The sequence below is a fragment of the Cyanistes caeruleus genome, chromosome 13, assembly GCF_971803275.1.
Source record: "Cyanistes caeruleus chromosome 13, bCyaCae1.hap1.1, whole genome shotgun sequence".
Taxonomy (NCBI): domain Eukaryota; kingdom Metazoa; phylum Chordata; class Aves; order Passeriformes; family Paridae; genus Cyanistes; species Cyanistes caeruleus.
Genome location: NC_141713.1, coordinates 5,526,174 through 5,542,739, shown reverse-complemented (window position 1 = coordinate 5,542,739; position 16,566 = coordinate 5,526,174). Strand labels below are relative to the sequence as shown.

The following is a 16,566-nucleotide window of genomic DNA, read 5'->3' as shown; positions in this document are numbered from 1 at the left end:
TTCACACTTGGCCACCTCGCCGTGTCATTTAAATGTACAATTTTTCTGCATCTCTTTATTGCTTCAAAAACAAGTTTGAACTTGGGGCATGTATGTGTGTGTCAGGAAAAGAGACGGATTTGAAAGCAGCCCTGATGCACCAGAGGGGATTTGCTGGGTGCCTATAGAGGGAGATTATAGACAAATGGAGTTATCAGGGAGACTGGAGCTCCTAAAGGATTTTGTGAAGCTGGGTCAATGAGCCGGTTCTTTCCCCTCCAAAGCTCTGTCATTCTTGTTCAGCTCCTGTATTTGGCTCTGTGAAGGCAGAGTATAGCCCACCTGCTCACTCTTCTTTTTTAAACCAGGACCAGAAAGTGATAAAAAAATTGAAAGTTGATGTGAAAAACTTTTATATTCATTTTGAAACCAGGAACAAGATTTTGAGAGTGGTGATGTGAGTGCTGATTTTTAATTTTTCTGTTCAGAACTGTGGGATGTTTTTTGGGCAAGTGTCCTTTCTAAGCAGATGGAGAAGAACCATCTTCTGGTCCTTTTGTGGCAGGGTCCTGCTCTATGACCAGGCCGTACTTCGGCTTCAGATATTGCTCATTACTTATCTGATGAGTTACAGTCCCAAAATCTGTAGTGGACATGGGTTCTTAGACTCAAAAAACATCTAGTTTGTTCTAAGGAATAAGGATCTCTGAGTATTTTTGTGCTTATTGTCTGTTTTTGGGGTTTTTGTGGTTTCATTTTGTTTAGTTTTTTTCTGGCTGGCTTGTTTGAGGGATGTCTTTAGTTCCAGTTTTTATCCATTTTACAGCAGTGAACTGCGCACAGAGGTGACCTTTATGGTGTTACTGCTTATTTGCACACAGAGCCCAGGCAAAATTAGAGCTCTGTCTAGAGACAGCCCTCAAATTCTGATCTCAAGGCTACCTTGATTTCAGAAATGATGAGGGGAAGGAATAAGCAAGCTTGTCCAATGCCTTGTGCTTGGGATATGTGCCAGCTTCCACCATAAATCATATGTTTCTTAATTTCCAGCCCTGTAGCCTGATCCCAGCTTCAGCCAACTTTTCTGTTCCTCAGCAAGGCACCTTTACTTGGGTCTGGGATGTAGCCAGAGCGTGAGCAGAGAGCTTACAGGAAAATAAAGCAGGAGAGGCCTGAAGGACCTGGCATCCAGTGTGGGAGCCCAGCTGGGAAGGGCTCGGGTTCAGCAGGGGAGGAGCTGCAGTACCCAAGTGTGGAGGTGTCAGGAGCTTGGGAGGTAACAGCAAAAGAAAGAGCTGAATTGATAAAACCCTTCAAAATTGTCACTGATTAAGCAATTATGTCCTCATTTTCAAGCCAGAATGGACCAGGGTTTTGGCTTTTCTGGTGTAGCTGTGAAGGCAGGTTAGGGTAGTGGTGGCTGGAGGCAAGGGAGAGTGCTTGGGGTGGTTTTTTCAGTGCTTGTTTTGTCCAAGTAACTTTGTTTGACTAATGGCTGTGCTTCTCTGTGCTCTGCTCTGCAATAGTTTTGCCAGCTCAGAGGGAGGCTGTGAAGTTTAATCAATTAGCTCTGTGTAAATCAGTTTGAAATGAGTAGGTGTGGGGTATCAGAAAGGAGGTAAGATGTCTAAAATAAAGAAGGCAATATCATTTTCTTGTCACCTGGGAGGCATTTTCCATAGTGCAGACTTCCCTAGGCAGCACTAAAGTTGCCTCATTGAAGGCCTGGGTCTGTGGGTCTACCACACATCTGATTTTCCCCAGACGTGCTTCCTTCCAGAAACTGTGAGTGGAATCTGAGACACTGCCTGCTTCACCGGGATTTCCATCAGGGTGGTCAGGGGAACAGCCTGCCAAATACCTGGGGAGGCTGGAGAGGTGGCCACAGAGCAAGTACAGAGGGGCTCTTTGGTGCTACGAAGCACAGGAAATGTGCCAGACCTGCTGAGCAGACTGTGGGGGCGACCTGGGCATGTCCAGGAAATCCAGAGCATTCCTGGTGTGCTGTGTCTCGCAGGGGTGTAAGGCAAGCAGCCTTCCTGTGCTCGCTTTGGAGAGAGCCCTGTGCAGGGGCAGGGCTGGACGGGGGGTGCTGGGAAGCTGGGGGCACTCGTGGGGTCTGTGTGGAGCTGCTGCAGGTCAGCACCGTGCCCAAAACCAGTTGCAAACATCTTGGCTCCACTCTGCAGAGGGATTGCTGGATCTCCTGCAGGTCCTTGTGGCTGGAGAGCAGCACACCCCTCTTCTGAGAGGAGCTGAGGGCGCTCCTGCAGCTGCACAGCCAGAGAAGGGGGTGCAGAAGGCTCTTTGCTTGGTGCCACCTGTTTTGGGAGGTCAAGGTTGGCGCATTGCAATGTGTTCCAGGAATGCTGAGTGCAGGTGCTGATTTTTCCTGGGGCTGTGTGGGATCCAGGCTGGTTTGGGTACCTCCCAAAAGTCCTTTGAACTGTCAAGTCAGCAGCTACAAGGGTGGGGTTATGTGTGCTGTAGAGCTGGGCTAGGAAGGTCCCCAGTGCTGAGTGAATCCCTAAAATACTGGCCTGGATGAAAAAAAGAAAAGAATCCAAGTTTGATTCGAAAACTGAGTGATAACAACTGTCTTTTGTGTTCAGCCTGGAAGCTTTGAAGAGAGCTGGATGCTTTGTTTTTAAAAGAAATTGTAACGTGGATAATAAACTTCATCTGCCTTTTTTTTTTCCTTTACTTTTTTTTTTTTTTTTGTGAACTAACATCAAATACCTCTTCCTCCTCCAAGGAAGGAGCAGGAGGGGGAGGGAAAAATCCTTGCTCCTAAAGCAGCGAGTACATCACATCAAACATGACTATGTTAAATACTAAAATGTTCAAAGTACAAGCGAGATAGATAAAGGCTTTGATGGGAAGTGGATATTTCCCAGGGACATTACAAGCAATAATCCAGATGTTATGGTGTAATGCAATGAGTGTCCATGGATAGATGGGGAGCTCAAGCCAAGCAGCGCCTGCTGTAGGCCTTAGCCCTCCACTCCCATGCTGTTACGCCATATGGAAGCAATCTCCAGGCCCCCTTAATAGCCAGCTTTGGATTCCATTTTCACAGGGCTCATAGAGCTAAGTGGAGCTGTTTTATGGACAAGTTAGATAGAAGCCTTTCCAAGATAAACATCCAATTCGAAATTAGGACATACCAAGCTGCAAAATTATTTTAGGGCATATTTCATGGAAGCACTGCCATTTTTCTAAGGCGATTGCCAGACTGTAGAATGCCCTTTGATCCCTTGTGGACATTACTCCCTTTTTTATAAAAAGGATTTTGAAATAGTTGCAGTGTTTAGGGAGGAGTATATCTGCTGGGACTTTGAAGTATGTCCATGGGAACAGTCATGCTTTAGCTTTTTGGCCCAAAAGACGAACTTTAAAAAAAAAAAAAAAAAAAGAGAGAAAAGAAATTACATTGCAGCTGGATTTATGAATCAAAATCTCGTTTTCTTTTTAAAGGTAGGAATTTTTACCCATTGTGCCAGGAAAGCCAAACGGGGTGTTTAAATAGAAGTATATTAATATGCTTGTGGGATTCAGAATTTGGTATTTTAACCAGTAAAAAGCAAGTAAAAATTTTGTGAGTTCACCACCTATGATTTAAGAATTTTGTTGCTGGGTAATTGATCCATAAAAAGTAATCTTCAGACATCAGGTGCTTTTGCAATCGTTTTATTTAGCAACAACATTTCTTACTTGCTTTTAAAGCTAACACGTCCTGTTTTAAAGTGACTTGTGAAATCTTCTCCTCCGTCTTGCTCCCACCTGTACATGACATGATTGAAGCTCCAAAGTGTGGCGAGTTAAAAGTTGCTTCAGGAGAATAAAATATGGCAGGATTTTTACTGCAGGAAGAAGAGTATAGCCTTGAGTTTTAATGTTTCCAGCTCACTCCCCCCAAATAAAGGCCTATTTAATCATCCTCTGTCCAATAAAATATTGCCAGTTAGCAAACTGTTAGCGCAGCCGTGCTGTGCGAGATGAAGCTGCGAAGGTAACAAATGTGGCTACCAGGTAACCATAACTCCAGATAAAGAGCCTGGTGGTGTCAGTGTTTTTTCAGCAGGCATCAGTATTTTTGATTCGTGGGCTCAGTTTCTGGAAGCAGGAACAGCAGAGGCAGCGGGCAAAGAGCTAAGGCGGGCAGTGGGTGGCTGAGTGATGGAGGAGGTGGAAGATGCTGCTCAGCCTTTCACCTGGCTGTGGGCTTTATGGTCCTGGGCTGTGTCCCCAGACAGGACAGACCTGCGTTTTATGGACGTAGCTGGAGACATTTTCAAGTTTAGTTTCTCCCCTCTTCCGTTCCCCATTGCTCTCCCGTGCCTTTCCCTGAGTCAAGGTATCAGATTGCTCTCAGTACTCGAGGTCTGCTCTTGCCAGAGCTCAGCCAGGGTAGCTGAAGGTGATTTCTCTGGTGGTTTTAAGCAAACCCTGCTGATTTTGCTGTGACATTGAGCACCATCCCTTCACAGGGACTGTAGTACAGTCGGGAAGAAAATCCATAACATCCTACTGCCTTCCATTGCCTGCTCATTGTTAGGGAAGCATCTCTCTCACTCCTGGTGTGCTTTCATAGCACAGTTAACGTGAGCATGAAAATGTGTTTTGGTCTTGACACATTTTGTGTTGCTGCCTTGCTTTTCAGTCGAGTTTCATGCGGAACATGCGGCTCTCGGAGTCTCTGCGCAAGAACCAGCTGTGGAACGGGCTGGTCACCATCACCCTCTTGGAGGGGAAGAACATGCCCAGAGGGGGCTTGGCAGAGATTTTTATTCTCCTCAAACTGGGAGATCAAAGATACAAGAGCAAGGTAAGTATTAAGGATTTCCTTAAGTTGTCTGAAGTCAATAAGGTGCTTGGTGTTTCTTTTACCAGTGTTGCTACCTCAGATGGAACTATTCTCGATATCTTTTAGATAAGTGAATTCAAAACCAGGAGACCAGACCAGAAGCATTAACATTTTGTTCTGTTTTCATGCCAGTAGAGAAAGAGCAAGTTAGAAATATTGTGTGTTATCAGTGTTTTGTGCATTTAACATACTCATCATGTTGATGGATGTTTGACATTAATATGAAATGAAATAAAGCTACATGCATCACACGTGTGTTTTATTCTCTGCCAATACAGAAGTTGAGCTTGCAGTGGTTAGATCTGCTGGAAAAGTAGACCTGAAATGGTTTCCAGTGCAGGGGAATTATTATTCTTTTAAAGTACTTTCCTTGAAAAATATGTTACATACTGCAGAACTTGCCCCCCCAAACAGATAAAATGTTCCACAGTTTTGATACTAATTTTTATTCTTCTAGGCTGTGTTTATCTGTACACAGTTCAGTTATATAAGGATCCAACAAATGAATGGGGTTCCCAAAAAAACCACATTTCATCTGGAAAGTCTAATAAGAAGAAAGGGTATAATTAAAATAATACTCTTTTGAGAGAGCAGGAGCTCTGCATGTCATGAACTGGAAGTGCAGAGGAGGAGAAAACAAACCTCCTCCTGTACAAAATGTACAGAGCAAGTTCACAGAACATAACGTTTGGATGTAGGCACATCTGAAACCTGCACTCTGTCCCTCACATCAGACCTCAAACCAAGGTCATGATATGTTTTTCATTTAGAAAAATAGTTTTGAAAAATAACAAATGGTTTAGTTACTTTAGAATAAGTAGATGTTATTCCTGTTACAGTCCCTTTTTATGTGTCTCTTTAATGGCCCAAAGATGTGAATCTGCAAGGCTGAGCTGTTTGCTGAACACAGGAGGGTGAAAAAATACTGCTTTGGGTTCCTTAGTTCATTCAAACCTGTTTCCAGGTGATTGTCTTCAGAAGGGTTACTCCTGATTTCTTCCAGTGTGTGATGGTGAATGATGAACACAGTCCACTGGAAGTGGAGCTGGTGTGGTCTACCTTTTCCCAGCCATTCATTCTGATAACAGCTGTATATTTATTGTTATTGAGAGGGAGGAAATAGAATATTTAGAAAGGTGAGACGATATGTGATGGGCTGGGGAGTTTTGGTTGGAATTAAATTAGTACTTGATGCTCTAACATCCAGCCTTTTTCTGTAGAATTGATTTCTTTTTTCTTTTTGATTTACTGTGAAAATAAGTACTGTTTAAGAAAAGTAAATATTATAACTGCATGTTTTCTAGACACTGTGTAAGAGTGCAAATCCTCAGTGGAGGGAACAGTTTGATTTTCACTACTTCTCTGACAGGAAGGATATATTGGACATTGAGGTGTGGAGAAAGGATAACAAAAAGCACGAGGAACTTTTGGGAACGTAAGTTGGATTTGAGTTCGATTTTATTTTTTTGTGGGGGGGGAGAATGTGTTAAGCACTAAAAATAAAGTTATTTTGACTTTATTTTTTTAAACTAATCAATTTGTTTTCATTACTGGCATCATAATGCATTTTTCTGTCCTTATTCCAGTCATGTCCAGGTTATGTTTATATTATGTTTATTAAAACCTATTAATGGGTAATCTCTTAGCCAAAATCTGAATGCAGAGACGCTCAAGCTGCCTCTAAACCCCAAAATCTTGTGGGAACTCAATGGGATCAAGAGGCAGGATTTTTCTGTATTTTTGTGATGATATTGCTGCACATCTTTATACGGTCTGCTGTTGGCAGCCCAGGGATTTTGTGCTCCTTTGAGAGTGATGTCCCTTTTTTTCTGTTTGCACTTTGATGTTGTGTTCTTCTAAGATTCTTTAATTCCATTCCACTCTATCTGAATTCGTAGTGTTTTATTCTTAGTAGTGCCTCTCTCTTCCTTCCTTTGGCTTTCAGCATTATCCTGTGGACCCATCTCCCCAGACAACATCTGTGCTGTTGGGTACATTTAGCAGCACCAGGAACCATTCACTTTACTGGACACCCTCTTTGGTCTGTCCATGCTCTTCTGCTGGCAGGATCATTGCCACAACTCTAAATTTCCTGAGGGTGGGACCCTGCCTGCAGTTGTTTGCTGCTCTCACCTGGCTGGGGTTTCACAATGTGCTGACTAAATAACAGTAACTCAGAAGAACATTCTCTTACTTTAGGCATTCAAATAGTTTGAGACTATTCACTGAGAAGAACAATGCCCTTTGGCTCTACAAATGTTTGTGGTTTTGCAGAGCAGGAAATTCTTTCTGGCTGAGTGCTCTTGCTCATCACATGGAGAAGTGGCTGAAGATGAATCTGTTCCTTCCATTCTCACAGTTACTTCCATTACTTCTGATATTCTGTTTAGAGTTAAGAAATAAAGAGCTGTTTGCAGCTTGCCTTACGTCAGTCTCTGATGCTGGAGCAATTCTTCCTTAGGTTTTTCCCCTTTATTTTAATTTTTCCCTAGGCTTCTCCCCACTTTTTTCCTACTGCTTTCTGGCAGGTGGTGTTTAGTGTGGCAAAAACTACCAGTGAAATGCTTATTCTTTTCAGCACTGGTGAGGTCCATGTGGTAGATTTACCTTGAAGTAAAGGTAAATCTTTAAGGGCAAATCCCTGGAAGTGTTCAAAGCCAGGTTGGAGGGGACCCTGAGCAGCCTGGTCTAGTGGAAGGTGTCCCTGCCTGTGGCAGGGGGAGTGGAACAAGATGATCTTTAAGATCCCTTCCAACCCAAACAACTCTGTGATTCTATGTTTAAATTTATTTTTGATGACTATATGGAGAAAACCTTTTTGCTTTTGTTGTCTTAAGCACAGCAAATTGGCTGTAGCATCAAAAAGGGAAAAAATACACTAGTTTTTGAAGAGCAATTGCAAGAATAGGTAAACACCAAGTGCATAATAACAGGTATTGTTTCTACTGTGTAGAAACTTTTTGACACCCTATAAATAATATTTTATGAAGGGTTCAAATGCAGTCTAATCTGGAAAATGATTCTTTTGGAAAAACAGCATTATGAGGTGCCATGTTTATTGTCTCCATGATTTCCAAGTTGAGTTTTGAGATTTCTGGATTTCACAACATCATTGTAAGAAATATTCTTTGTGGGTTATATTCGGTCATTACACACAGCAGTGCAGCCAACTGCCATCAAATAATTTGCATGGCTTTAAGGAAAAAGCAAAATTTTCTGGATCTGACTTAATAATTTTGTGGTCAATTTATGAATAGAGTTGGAATTCATTATGGTCCCTTCCAGCCTGTTCAACCTCCAACTGTGTTGGTTAAACCTTTAAATATATGCATGTTTTTAATGTTTAAATGAAGTTGGAGGTGCTCACAGTGGAGTCAAATCTGATAATCCTGACTGCAGACCTTTTGTGACATAAAGATTCCTATTAATTCCTTTAGACCCAGGATTTCAGATAGTACAGATGCCTTAAGAGTCTGGAATATGGTTCTTCTCCCAGGCATAATTTGTTTTCAAGGTAAAATACTCTTTTTGAAATAGGACCTGAAGTGTTTGTGGAAACATGGAACATGCAGAATAAGGAATGCCTTGGACCTCTGGTGCTGAACACAAACACCTGGGGTGTTTGTGTGCTTCTGAATTAGTGAGGAAACATTTCATGTCACCCTTCTATCACAAAACAAACCCTCACTGTCAGTGTATATCACAAGCTAAATTATTACATTCAGCCTACCTGCAGTCTTCTTACAGTTTCAGCTGGGTCCAATTTACTCTTCCTCACTTAAAATCCTGCAGCTCTGACACTGAGGGCTGGCTGCATTTTGGTGCTGGGTGAAATAATCCCTCTACTTAGTCTGCACAGGACTGTTAGTAATGTTTATTGAGTGCTTTTTGTGTCCTGTGGGATAAGAGGCATGCTATAAACAGGAGAAGATGTTAATGTATATGAATAAACAAAGGTGTTGACGTGTGCAGAATTTGTCCAGGCAGAGTTAAATTGTTTATGCCAGGTTGTTAGAGAGTGTTTCTGCATTAGGAGATATATTCAGGAAAAAGAGATGCTGCAGAATGTTGGAGGGTTTTCCTTCACATTTTTACCTCAAGAAAGAGATTTTACAAAAATTGCTAAACTTAAGACCATGAGCTCTGAGACTGGAGTGCATCCAATATCTTTATGATGAATGCCTCCAGGAAACTGTCTTTGCAATAAGAAACAACCTGTGTTTTAAAGGCTGTGCTGTTGGGATGGAGCAGTAAAATCCCCATTATGGCTGCAACCAAAACCTGCACTTAAATCTTATCAGGCTGCAGAATGAATCAGAAAAAAACAAAATTTGTCCATTGAATAAGTCACAATAAGATCTTATTAATTGCTTCCCTGACACTTGTGGCATTTGAAATTTCAGGTATTAATCATAGATACATCTTTCTGTACTCTCTGATGATTCTGTTCTCTTTTGTGAAGGGCTTTCAAGAAGTCTGCAGGAGGTAAAATGACACTGTTGTGTACAGATTTTTTTGTATGTATTTATATATATTTAAAGATTCCTGTCATAATTTGATTAACTGTGAATGGGAAAATAAAATAGACCTCCATGGCTAGGAAGAAGCTAACCTCAGCACCTTTTAGTGAAATTTTAACATGTGATTTCCTGATAAGTATTTCAATCCCAAATTTACTGTGTAGTGTTTCAAGTAATATTTCTTTGCAAAAAGAAAAAAAAATGGGGGAAAAGGAAGCTCCAGGTGAGGGCTTCAAGTCAGAAGAACATTCTTAAATGAAAACTAAATCTGTACAGGATTAGAGGCTAATATAGAGGTGTAGACCTCAATAGTGATCAGGAGGAGGAAGGAAAGAATTTAATTAATTGAATTAAATGTGTTAAAAGAAAGAAGAGTGATACAGTTGTGTGCACAATGTATTCTTAACTTACAGAACTGAAGCCCCTATAGATTGTGTGTGTAGCCACTTGTGTGAAAGATTATGTCTGAATTTAATATGTTGCATAGCAAAAGATGACAACAAGCAGAGCTATCCTAAGATAGGATTACTGTCGAGAATTTAACTCAGGAGATCATTTGTATCACCTAAAATATAAATGTTCTGAGAGTTTTGCCCTTTGCATTCAGAGCAGGCGATTTTAAACAAAAGTGGATTGCCTCCATTAGTTTGATTCTGTGCCCATCACAATAGTCTCTTACTGCTTTCCTGTAAAATAATTATCTGTAATAAGATCTTGCAGATAGAAAGATGGGAAAGAAGGAAGAGTTTCTGTTTCAAGAGAATGAGGGAAGTCATTAGACTCGTTTTAATAGTGTGGAAGTGTTAGTGTGGAAATTGCTGAATTTATATACTAAATTGAATGTCTAATTGTTTTACCAAGCTGCATTCTCTGCAGTCTGGTCAATTTTGTTGTATAACCTAAATTAAACAGATTGTCTTTTTTTTGTTTTTTCTTAAGCCTTTTGCCAGAGCAAATGTGGATTTTCTTTTCTGCTTCTCACAAGAAAATACAGGCATACCTTGAGTGAACGCAGATGTTTTAAGGAAAGTTAGTTTGCACAGAAATCAGACATGATTTGAGGAAGAAATACTTACATTCCAGCTCCTGCTGTTTTCCCCTCCACATGTGCATCCCTCAACCCCCACACCCTTATACTCCATCTTTTCTTTAACCTTATGCAAATCAAATTATTTTAAGAAGAGAAACAATTCCAATTTGCTAAACAAGATAGAATTATATTTAACTTTGCCCTTGACACATGATAGAGTTTGAGGTTATCTATTGGTGGGAGATGCACTGTTGTCTGAACTAGTTGTGTTTTCTGTCTTACTCCGTGGAAAGTTTTAAACATAAAAAGCAACTGGAGCTTTTCCCAGTTGTGGCCTGTGTTGAGTGGGTGGTGTATGCAATGCTGGTGTGGGAGACATGGCCTCTATTGCCAGCTGAATCTCAGACCAGCTGGGTGACCTTGAGATTTCCCCTCTCCTTCCTTCACTTTCTGCATCTGGGAAAAAAAAACAACAAACAAACCCAAAAAACTAAACTCCAGGATAAGGATACATCCCCCCTCTTTTTGTGCTGATACCCAAAGTATCAGTGAAACTGCTGCAGCCTGAGACATCAGCAGCGTTAATGCAGCCAAGGTGATGTTGACCTCCAGTATGGAAGTGATAAGGGCTTTTTCTCAGAAAGAAATAAGGTCTTTTTCTCTCTCTTTGTTGTTGTTTTGTTTTCCTTCCTGCTGTAACTTTTCCTGTCATATTTTTCTGAAGAGTCTAGGCGTAGCAATGAGCTTTAAATGCAACCTCTCACACTTGGAAATGGTGTTGAGAGGCAGCCTACGCGCCCAGCCGTCTTGGTACTCTGCCTGGTTTATTTTCCTTCTCTTTCAAAGCACTTGAAAGCAGTTAATAAGAGTAAACTTGAAACCTGTTGTACCTCTAGAGCAGTGGAGAGAAAAGAGCCCACTTAAGGCAAAGTCATTCTGGTTGATTGTGGTCAGAGGAAGCTTAAGGAGCTGTGTTTTAATACACGCAGCTACTGGACAACTCAGAAACTCATCAGAGCAGTGGCTTTTACTTCATAACACGGCTTCTTGGGCTCTCAGGCTGAAATGTTTTGAGATTTTTTTTCCTTTCCTTTTTTTTTCTCCCCCTTTAGCATTCACAGAAAATAGGCTGTTAAGAAGCGGAAAGCATGCAATTTATAGCAGATGGGCATAAACTGCTCCAGCTCTACTACTGGAATGGGATCAATCAGGAACACTACATGCACCATTTACCCAGAAGAAACCCACCTGGGGGAACCCTGTGGAATTTTAGCTTATTAAGACAACACCTTAACAAGTTTAGTTTAAATAAAAACTTGTCGGCAGGCATTAAGTGAAGCAAAACCCCTCACTCTCCATCATCCACTGCCCGTCCCTTTGAGGAATGTTCCTCCTCTTGTAGTGTGGCAGCAAACCTTCTCCTTTTACTTTTTTTTTTCTTTTTATTATTATTATTTTGTTTGTTTTTTTTTATTTTGCTTTGTTTTTTACCCTTTTTCATCTGTAACTTTTATTTAGCCTGCTCTTACAAGCCAAGCCCCACGGAGGTTCAAGAAAGTTCCACTCCATTTACTGGACTTCTAAATAGAAGGAATTTAGCCGAGCCAAGTGATTAGACATTTTGTTACATTTAACCACTCCCTTTGTGTGTAACTGGCTGCCTGGTGATCTCTCTGCTGTAGCCCATACTCATATTTTATTGTTGTCTTTTTATGAATGTTTCTCTTTTATCCTCTTTATTTTTATTTTTGGGAGAAGCATCAGGTTAATGATACGTATTACGTGCAAAGAATGGGTGGGGGGTGACTTTTAAGACAATCTTTCCCTTTGGGAAATACAACAGTACACTGAAAATGTAACTCTAGTAAGGCTTGTAAAAGAGATTGGGGCATACAGTATAATGTAGCATAAAATGGAGTATGTGGCTTTAAAGAAACGAATCTATTTTAGGCTAATGTTTTAAATTTTGCATTTGCCCCTTTTCTTTTCCCCCAGGTGAAATAAAATTGTGTTTCAAATCCATCACAAAACACTGGGGGATTTTAGATGGGAAGTGAGGCAGGCCAGAGTTAAGTTTTCCTCCTGCACTTGCAGCCCAAACCTTTTACCTCCCCTTACCAGTAGACAGACCAGAAAGCAAAATCTGACACTAAGTGCAGTAGAAACTGCCTAATTGGTTTTCCCATGTTTAATTTTGGGATGATTTTTTCCCCACTCTTTCTATCCTGAAGAAGCAATAAGTTTTGGTCCCTGCTTGCTGCTGAAATCAATATAAACATTGCTTTATTATTTCTTTTTTTACCATCTCCTTTTCCTTATTTACCCTTGGCAATGTCGTTCCAGGTGCCACGTTGACATTACTGCCCTGCCAACAAAGCAGACCAACTGCTTGGAGCTGCCTCTGGAAAGACATCCAGGGTCCCTGCTGATGCTGATTGCTGTTGCCCCATGTACAGGAGTGTCTATCTCTGATCTGTGTGTCTGTCCTTTGGGAGACCCCAATGAACGGCGACAGATTTCTCAGCGTTATGTGAGTTTGTCTTTCTTTTTTTTTCGTTTTGTTTTGTTTTGTTTTGTTTTTTTTAATAGTCCAAATTGCAGGAAAAAAAAAATAATTTCTCCAGTCATAATAACGTGTCCCCTACTGAAGAAAACTATTAAATGGAGTAGTTGCATTTCAAATGACAAGGAGATTTACAGGGCAGATAGACCCAAGCAATTTGTCTATTTGTATTTGCTGAGTTTTTTACTAATGCTGTTCTTTGCAAACTTGAATTGTATTAGGAGGTTTTCATGGGGAATGAAACACTGAATATGGTGAAAAGCTAATAATATACTTAGCTTTATTCCCTCCTTTAGGGAGGTTATTTTCCAGACTTTCAAATGTTGGGAAATAAAGCTTTGTGATAGCTTCCATGTCTTCAAAAGCTGGTCAGGAAAGAATAAGTGTATCTCAAGTTGTGCCAGGGGAGGTTTAGATTGGAAATTAGGAAACATATCTTCACCAAAAGGGTTTTTGACTTTGGAAGAGGCTGCCCAGGGAAGTGGTTGACTCATCGGTGCTGGAGGTATTTAAAAGATGGGTAGATGCAGCTTTTAGGAACATGGTTTAGGAGTGGGTGTGGCAGTGCTGGGTTAATTGTTGAACTTGATAATCTCAGAAGTTACTTCCAACCTAACCAATTTGCTGATGAGTTGTTTAGTGGTCCAGTTGTCTCTGTTTCTTACTGAATTGCAAGTGAAATACATCTTTTCTCCTTGCAGTGTGTAAAGAATTCCTTTCGTGACATAAAGGACATTGGCTTCTTACAAGTCAAAGTTTTAAAGGCAGTGGACCTGATGGCAGCAGACTTTTCAGGTATTTTGTTTCTATTTTGCAGCATTTGATTCTGTAATATATTGCAAATGATAGACTTTGTGCAGTACTGTCAGTTGATCAAGGAGAAGTAAATCATCCCATTCATCTCTCCAGCAGTGAAACCTGCCTCAGGGAACTGAGATACCAAATGGCTTTGACTGCCAAAAGCATGTGGGAAGGTCCAGTGGATGGAGATTTTAATTTCCCATTAGACCTGAGCAATCTGACAGATAACTTTACAACAGCACATCATGCTAAGTGTTTTTTCCACCAGGAATATGTAAAAAATAAGAGTTGATACAAAGCGATGCTGCCTGCAAAGCAAAGGTTCTCCATCTTCTGTCAGGTGTCTTGTGAGTTTGGAACAAGACTGAAAGATTTTGGGGGGTCTGATGTGCTGTGTGGGTTTGGGTGATGCTGCAGGCTGTCACCTGAACGAGACAGAAAGCTTGTCAGAAATGGGACTGGGTTGAGATGCTTTCTCTTGGAGCTTATTTGAGACTTCAGTTTGGGATGACCTTTTTGGTGCTCTTACTTCATGAAAAGTATGGATTTTCCACTGAGCTGTTCCTCAGGTTGTGCTTGGTCCTGACAGCAGTGGACACTAACACCTTTTAAAACCACAACTTTATATTGTACCTCCGAGGAAAGTCTAGGAGGTTGATACTTCTCTGTAGCAACTGCCTGGATATTATTATTTTTATTATCATCATCTCCAGGATTCTGGAGACCTTTTAATTCCCCTCTCTATCTCACAGCAGCTCATAATTCATAGGCAGAGCATTGTGTGTTGTGTATTTGCTGACACACTCATTTTTTTAAGATAACTTATTGATAAAGGCAGGAAAGATGGTAGAAGGAAAACATTCTTGCCCCATTCCTTTGTGGAGGAATTGTTACATTTGTGGAGGCATTGTTACATAAGAGAATGCTGCTCCTAAAGAAAGGAGCAAAGGAGAAAGCCCATGATTAATCATGGTACTATTTTAGGGCTATATTCAATTCACTGCTTAACCCTGAATTGGAAAAAAAAATGCTTACAGCAGAGAGCAGTATTTTAAGGAATTGAAGAACTTAATTTGAAAAAAAAAAACCCCAAAAAACACCAAACCAAAACCTGTCAAAAATGAAAAGTAACTTGTAAAGAAATCCATATCTAAATTGACATAATGTGTAGGTCCATATGGAATTAGGAGTGTAACTTGCACCTTGCTGACTAATTGGATTTAATAAGTGCAGAACAGCAGAGCAGCCCCAGCTTTGCCATGTGCCAAAAGTTCCATCTAGAAATATGTGAATATGGACAGAATTCATGGAAAGAGCTGAGCCCAAAAGGTTATTTACCCTCTGGAAAACTTTGCTGATGCTAAAGCAGTTGCATCAGTGATGGATTTGGCCCCCTCTCCCTCAGTACTCAAACAGGAGCATGTGGGTGGATAATGAACATTGGAAGAGACACGCAGGTTCTTGATTCTGCAATTCAAAGACTTTTCATACAGAGTATGTGACACACATTCCTTGTGCATAGCACAGAATGAAATTCTGCTTAAGTAAAAGGTTACTCAGTCTGTCATTATATTCAAAATAACCCAGGCTTTGAGCCTGATTCATGAAGCAAATGACAAATTGTTTTTCAATGGCAGTGCTGAAAATATCCTAGTATTATGCTGTAATAGACCCACCAAATTGCAAAAGGATGCAGCCATTTTAGGTAAAAATAGCATAATTTCTGATCATGAAATGAGAGACATAAAGATTAATTATCTGTTCTGAGCCATTCATAAATGATTAGTGCAGCAATTATGGGCTTCCATAATAGAGCCCTCCTAGAGCAGTGCCATATTTCCTGCATTGCCAAGGAGACTGCTCAGATTTATTGTTATTGATAAAAGTAAATTCAAAGTCCCAGCTAAAAATCTAATAAAGGGAAAATCACAGAGGGAATCAGAGGTACAAAGATTTCCAAGGGTTAATAGAGGAGCAGTGTGAGCAGGTAGTGTCTCCTCCCTGTCCCTTCCCATAGCAGGCACCAGTCTTACATCCCCCAAGTCCTGCAGACCGGTGGGTGTGATGAGTGTAATGCCACCTTGTACCTCATTCCCAAAGTAAAGATTGCATTTTGGTGTGATTGGGATTTCTGTCAGTTGCTTGTATGTTGTCATCATAGATTTTAATTGCAAGTTTTTAGCCTGCTGTAATAATAATGATCAGAAAACACACACTATCTGCTTTGGTTTTGAACAGTGTTCCTCTGAAAATCCATATTTTACTCTTGGACATAAATTTTTGGGCTGGTTTCCAGACAGCTGTATCATATATGTAGAAGCTCTTCAGCCACAGCTAGCCCAGCTTAAACCTTCCATACTTATATATTCCTAGATAATAGTTCTGTTGACGTGGAAATGACTTTTTCTGCTTTGTTGGATGTTTTCTGTGTACGCATGAGAGTTCTTCTCAAACACTGCATTTGCTCACTGACCAAAAAATAGCATTCAGAATACCAAATTATACAGTGGGATTGTTTTTGGCATATACCAGTTTGCATTTCAAGCAGTTTCTCTGAAAGACTACATGCATTTTCCACACTTATCAGGGAATGGGCATGTAAGCTGAAAAGGAGAAGACAAATAGATTCCAGTAATACACATGGTCTTTAAACTTTACCAATATTGACTAGTTATTACCCACTGTTTACATACTGAAAAGATTCTTGTTTAGTTTATAAACTTCTGAGAGTAAGACCCTTAAAAGCTTTGCATTAATAATACAGAAAATAAGGATTAAGAAAAGGACAGCTTTTGCTTAAATATCT

General features: G+C 40.5%; 1 protein-coding gene across 5 annotated transcripts in view; it reads left to right on the top strand.

The window, feature by feature from the left end:
- MCTP2 (multiple C2 and transmembrane domain containing 2) overlaps window positions 1–16,566 on the top strand; it is a 117,710-nt gene that overhangs the window by 41,239 nt on the left and 59,905 nt on the right. For all 5 annotated transcript variants that reach the window (XM_086848291.1, XM_086848288.1, XM_086848289.1 and 2 more), the window contains 4 exons: window positions 4,643–4,807; window positions 6,151–6,281; window positions 12,740–12,926; window positions 13,661–13,754. In XM_086848291.1, coding sequence (XP_086704417.1) covers window positions 4,643–4,807; window positions 6,151–6,281; window positions 12,740–12,926; window positions 13,661–13,754 — 577 coding nt within the window. The remainder of the gene's footprint in view (window positions 1–4,642; window positions 4,808–6,150; window positions 6,282–12,739; window positions 12,927–13,660; window positions 13,755–16,566) is intronic.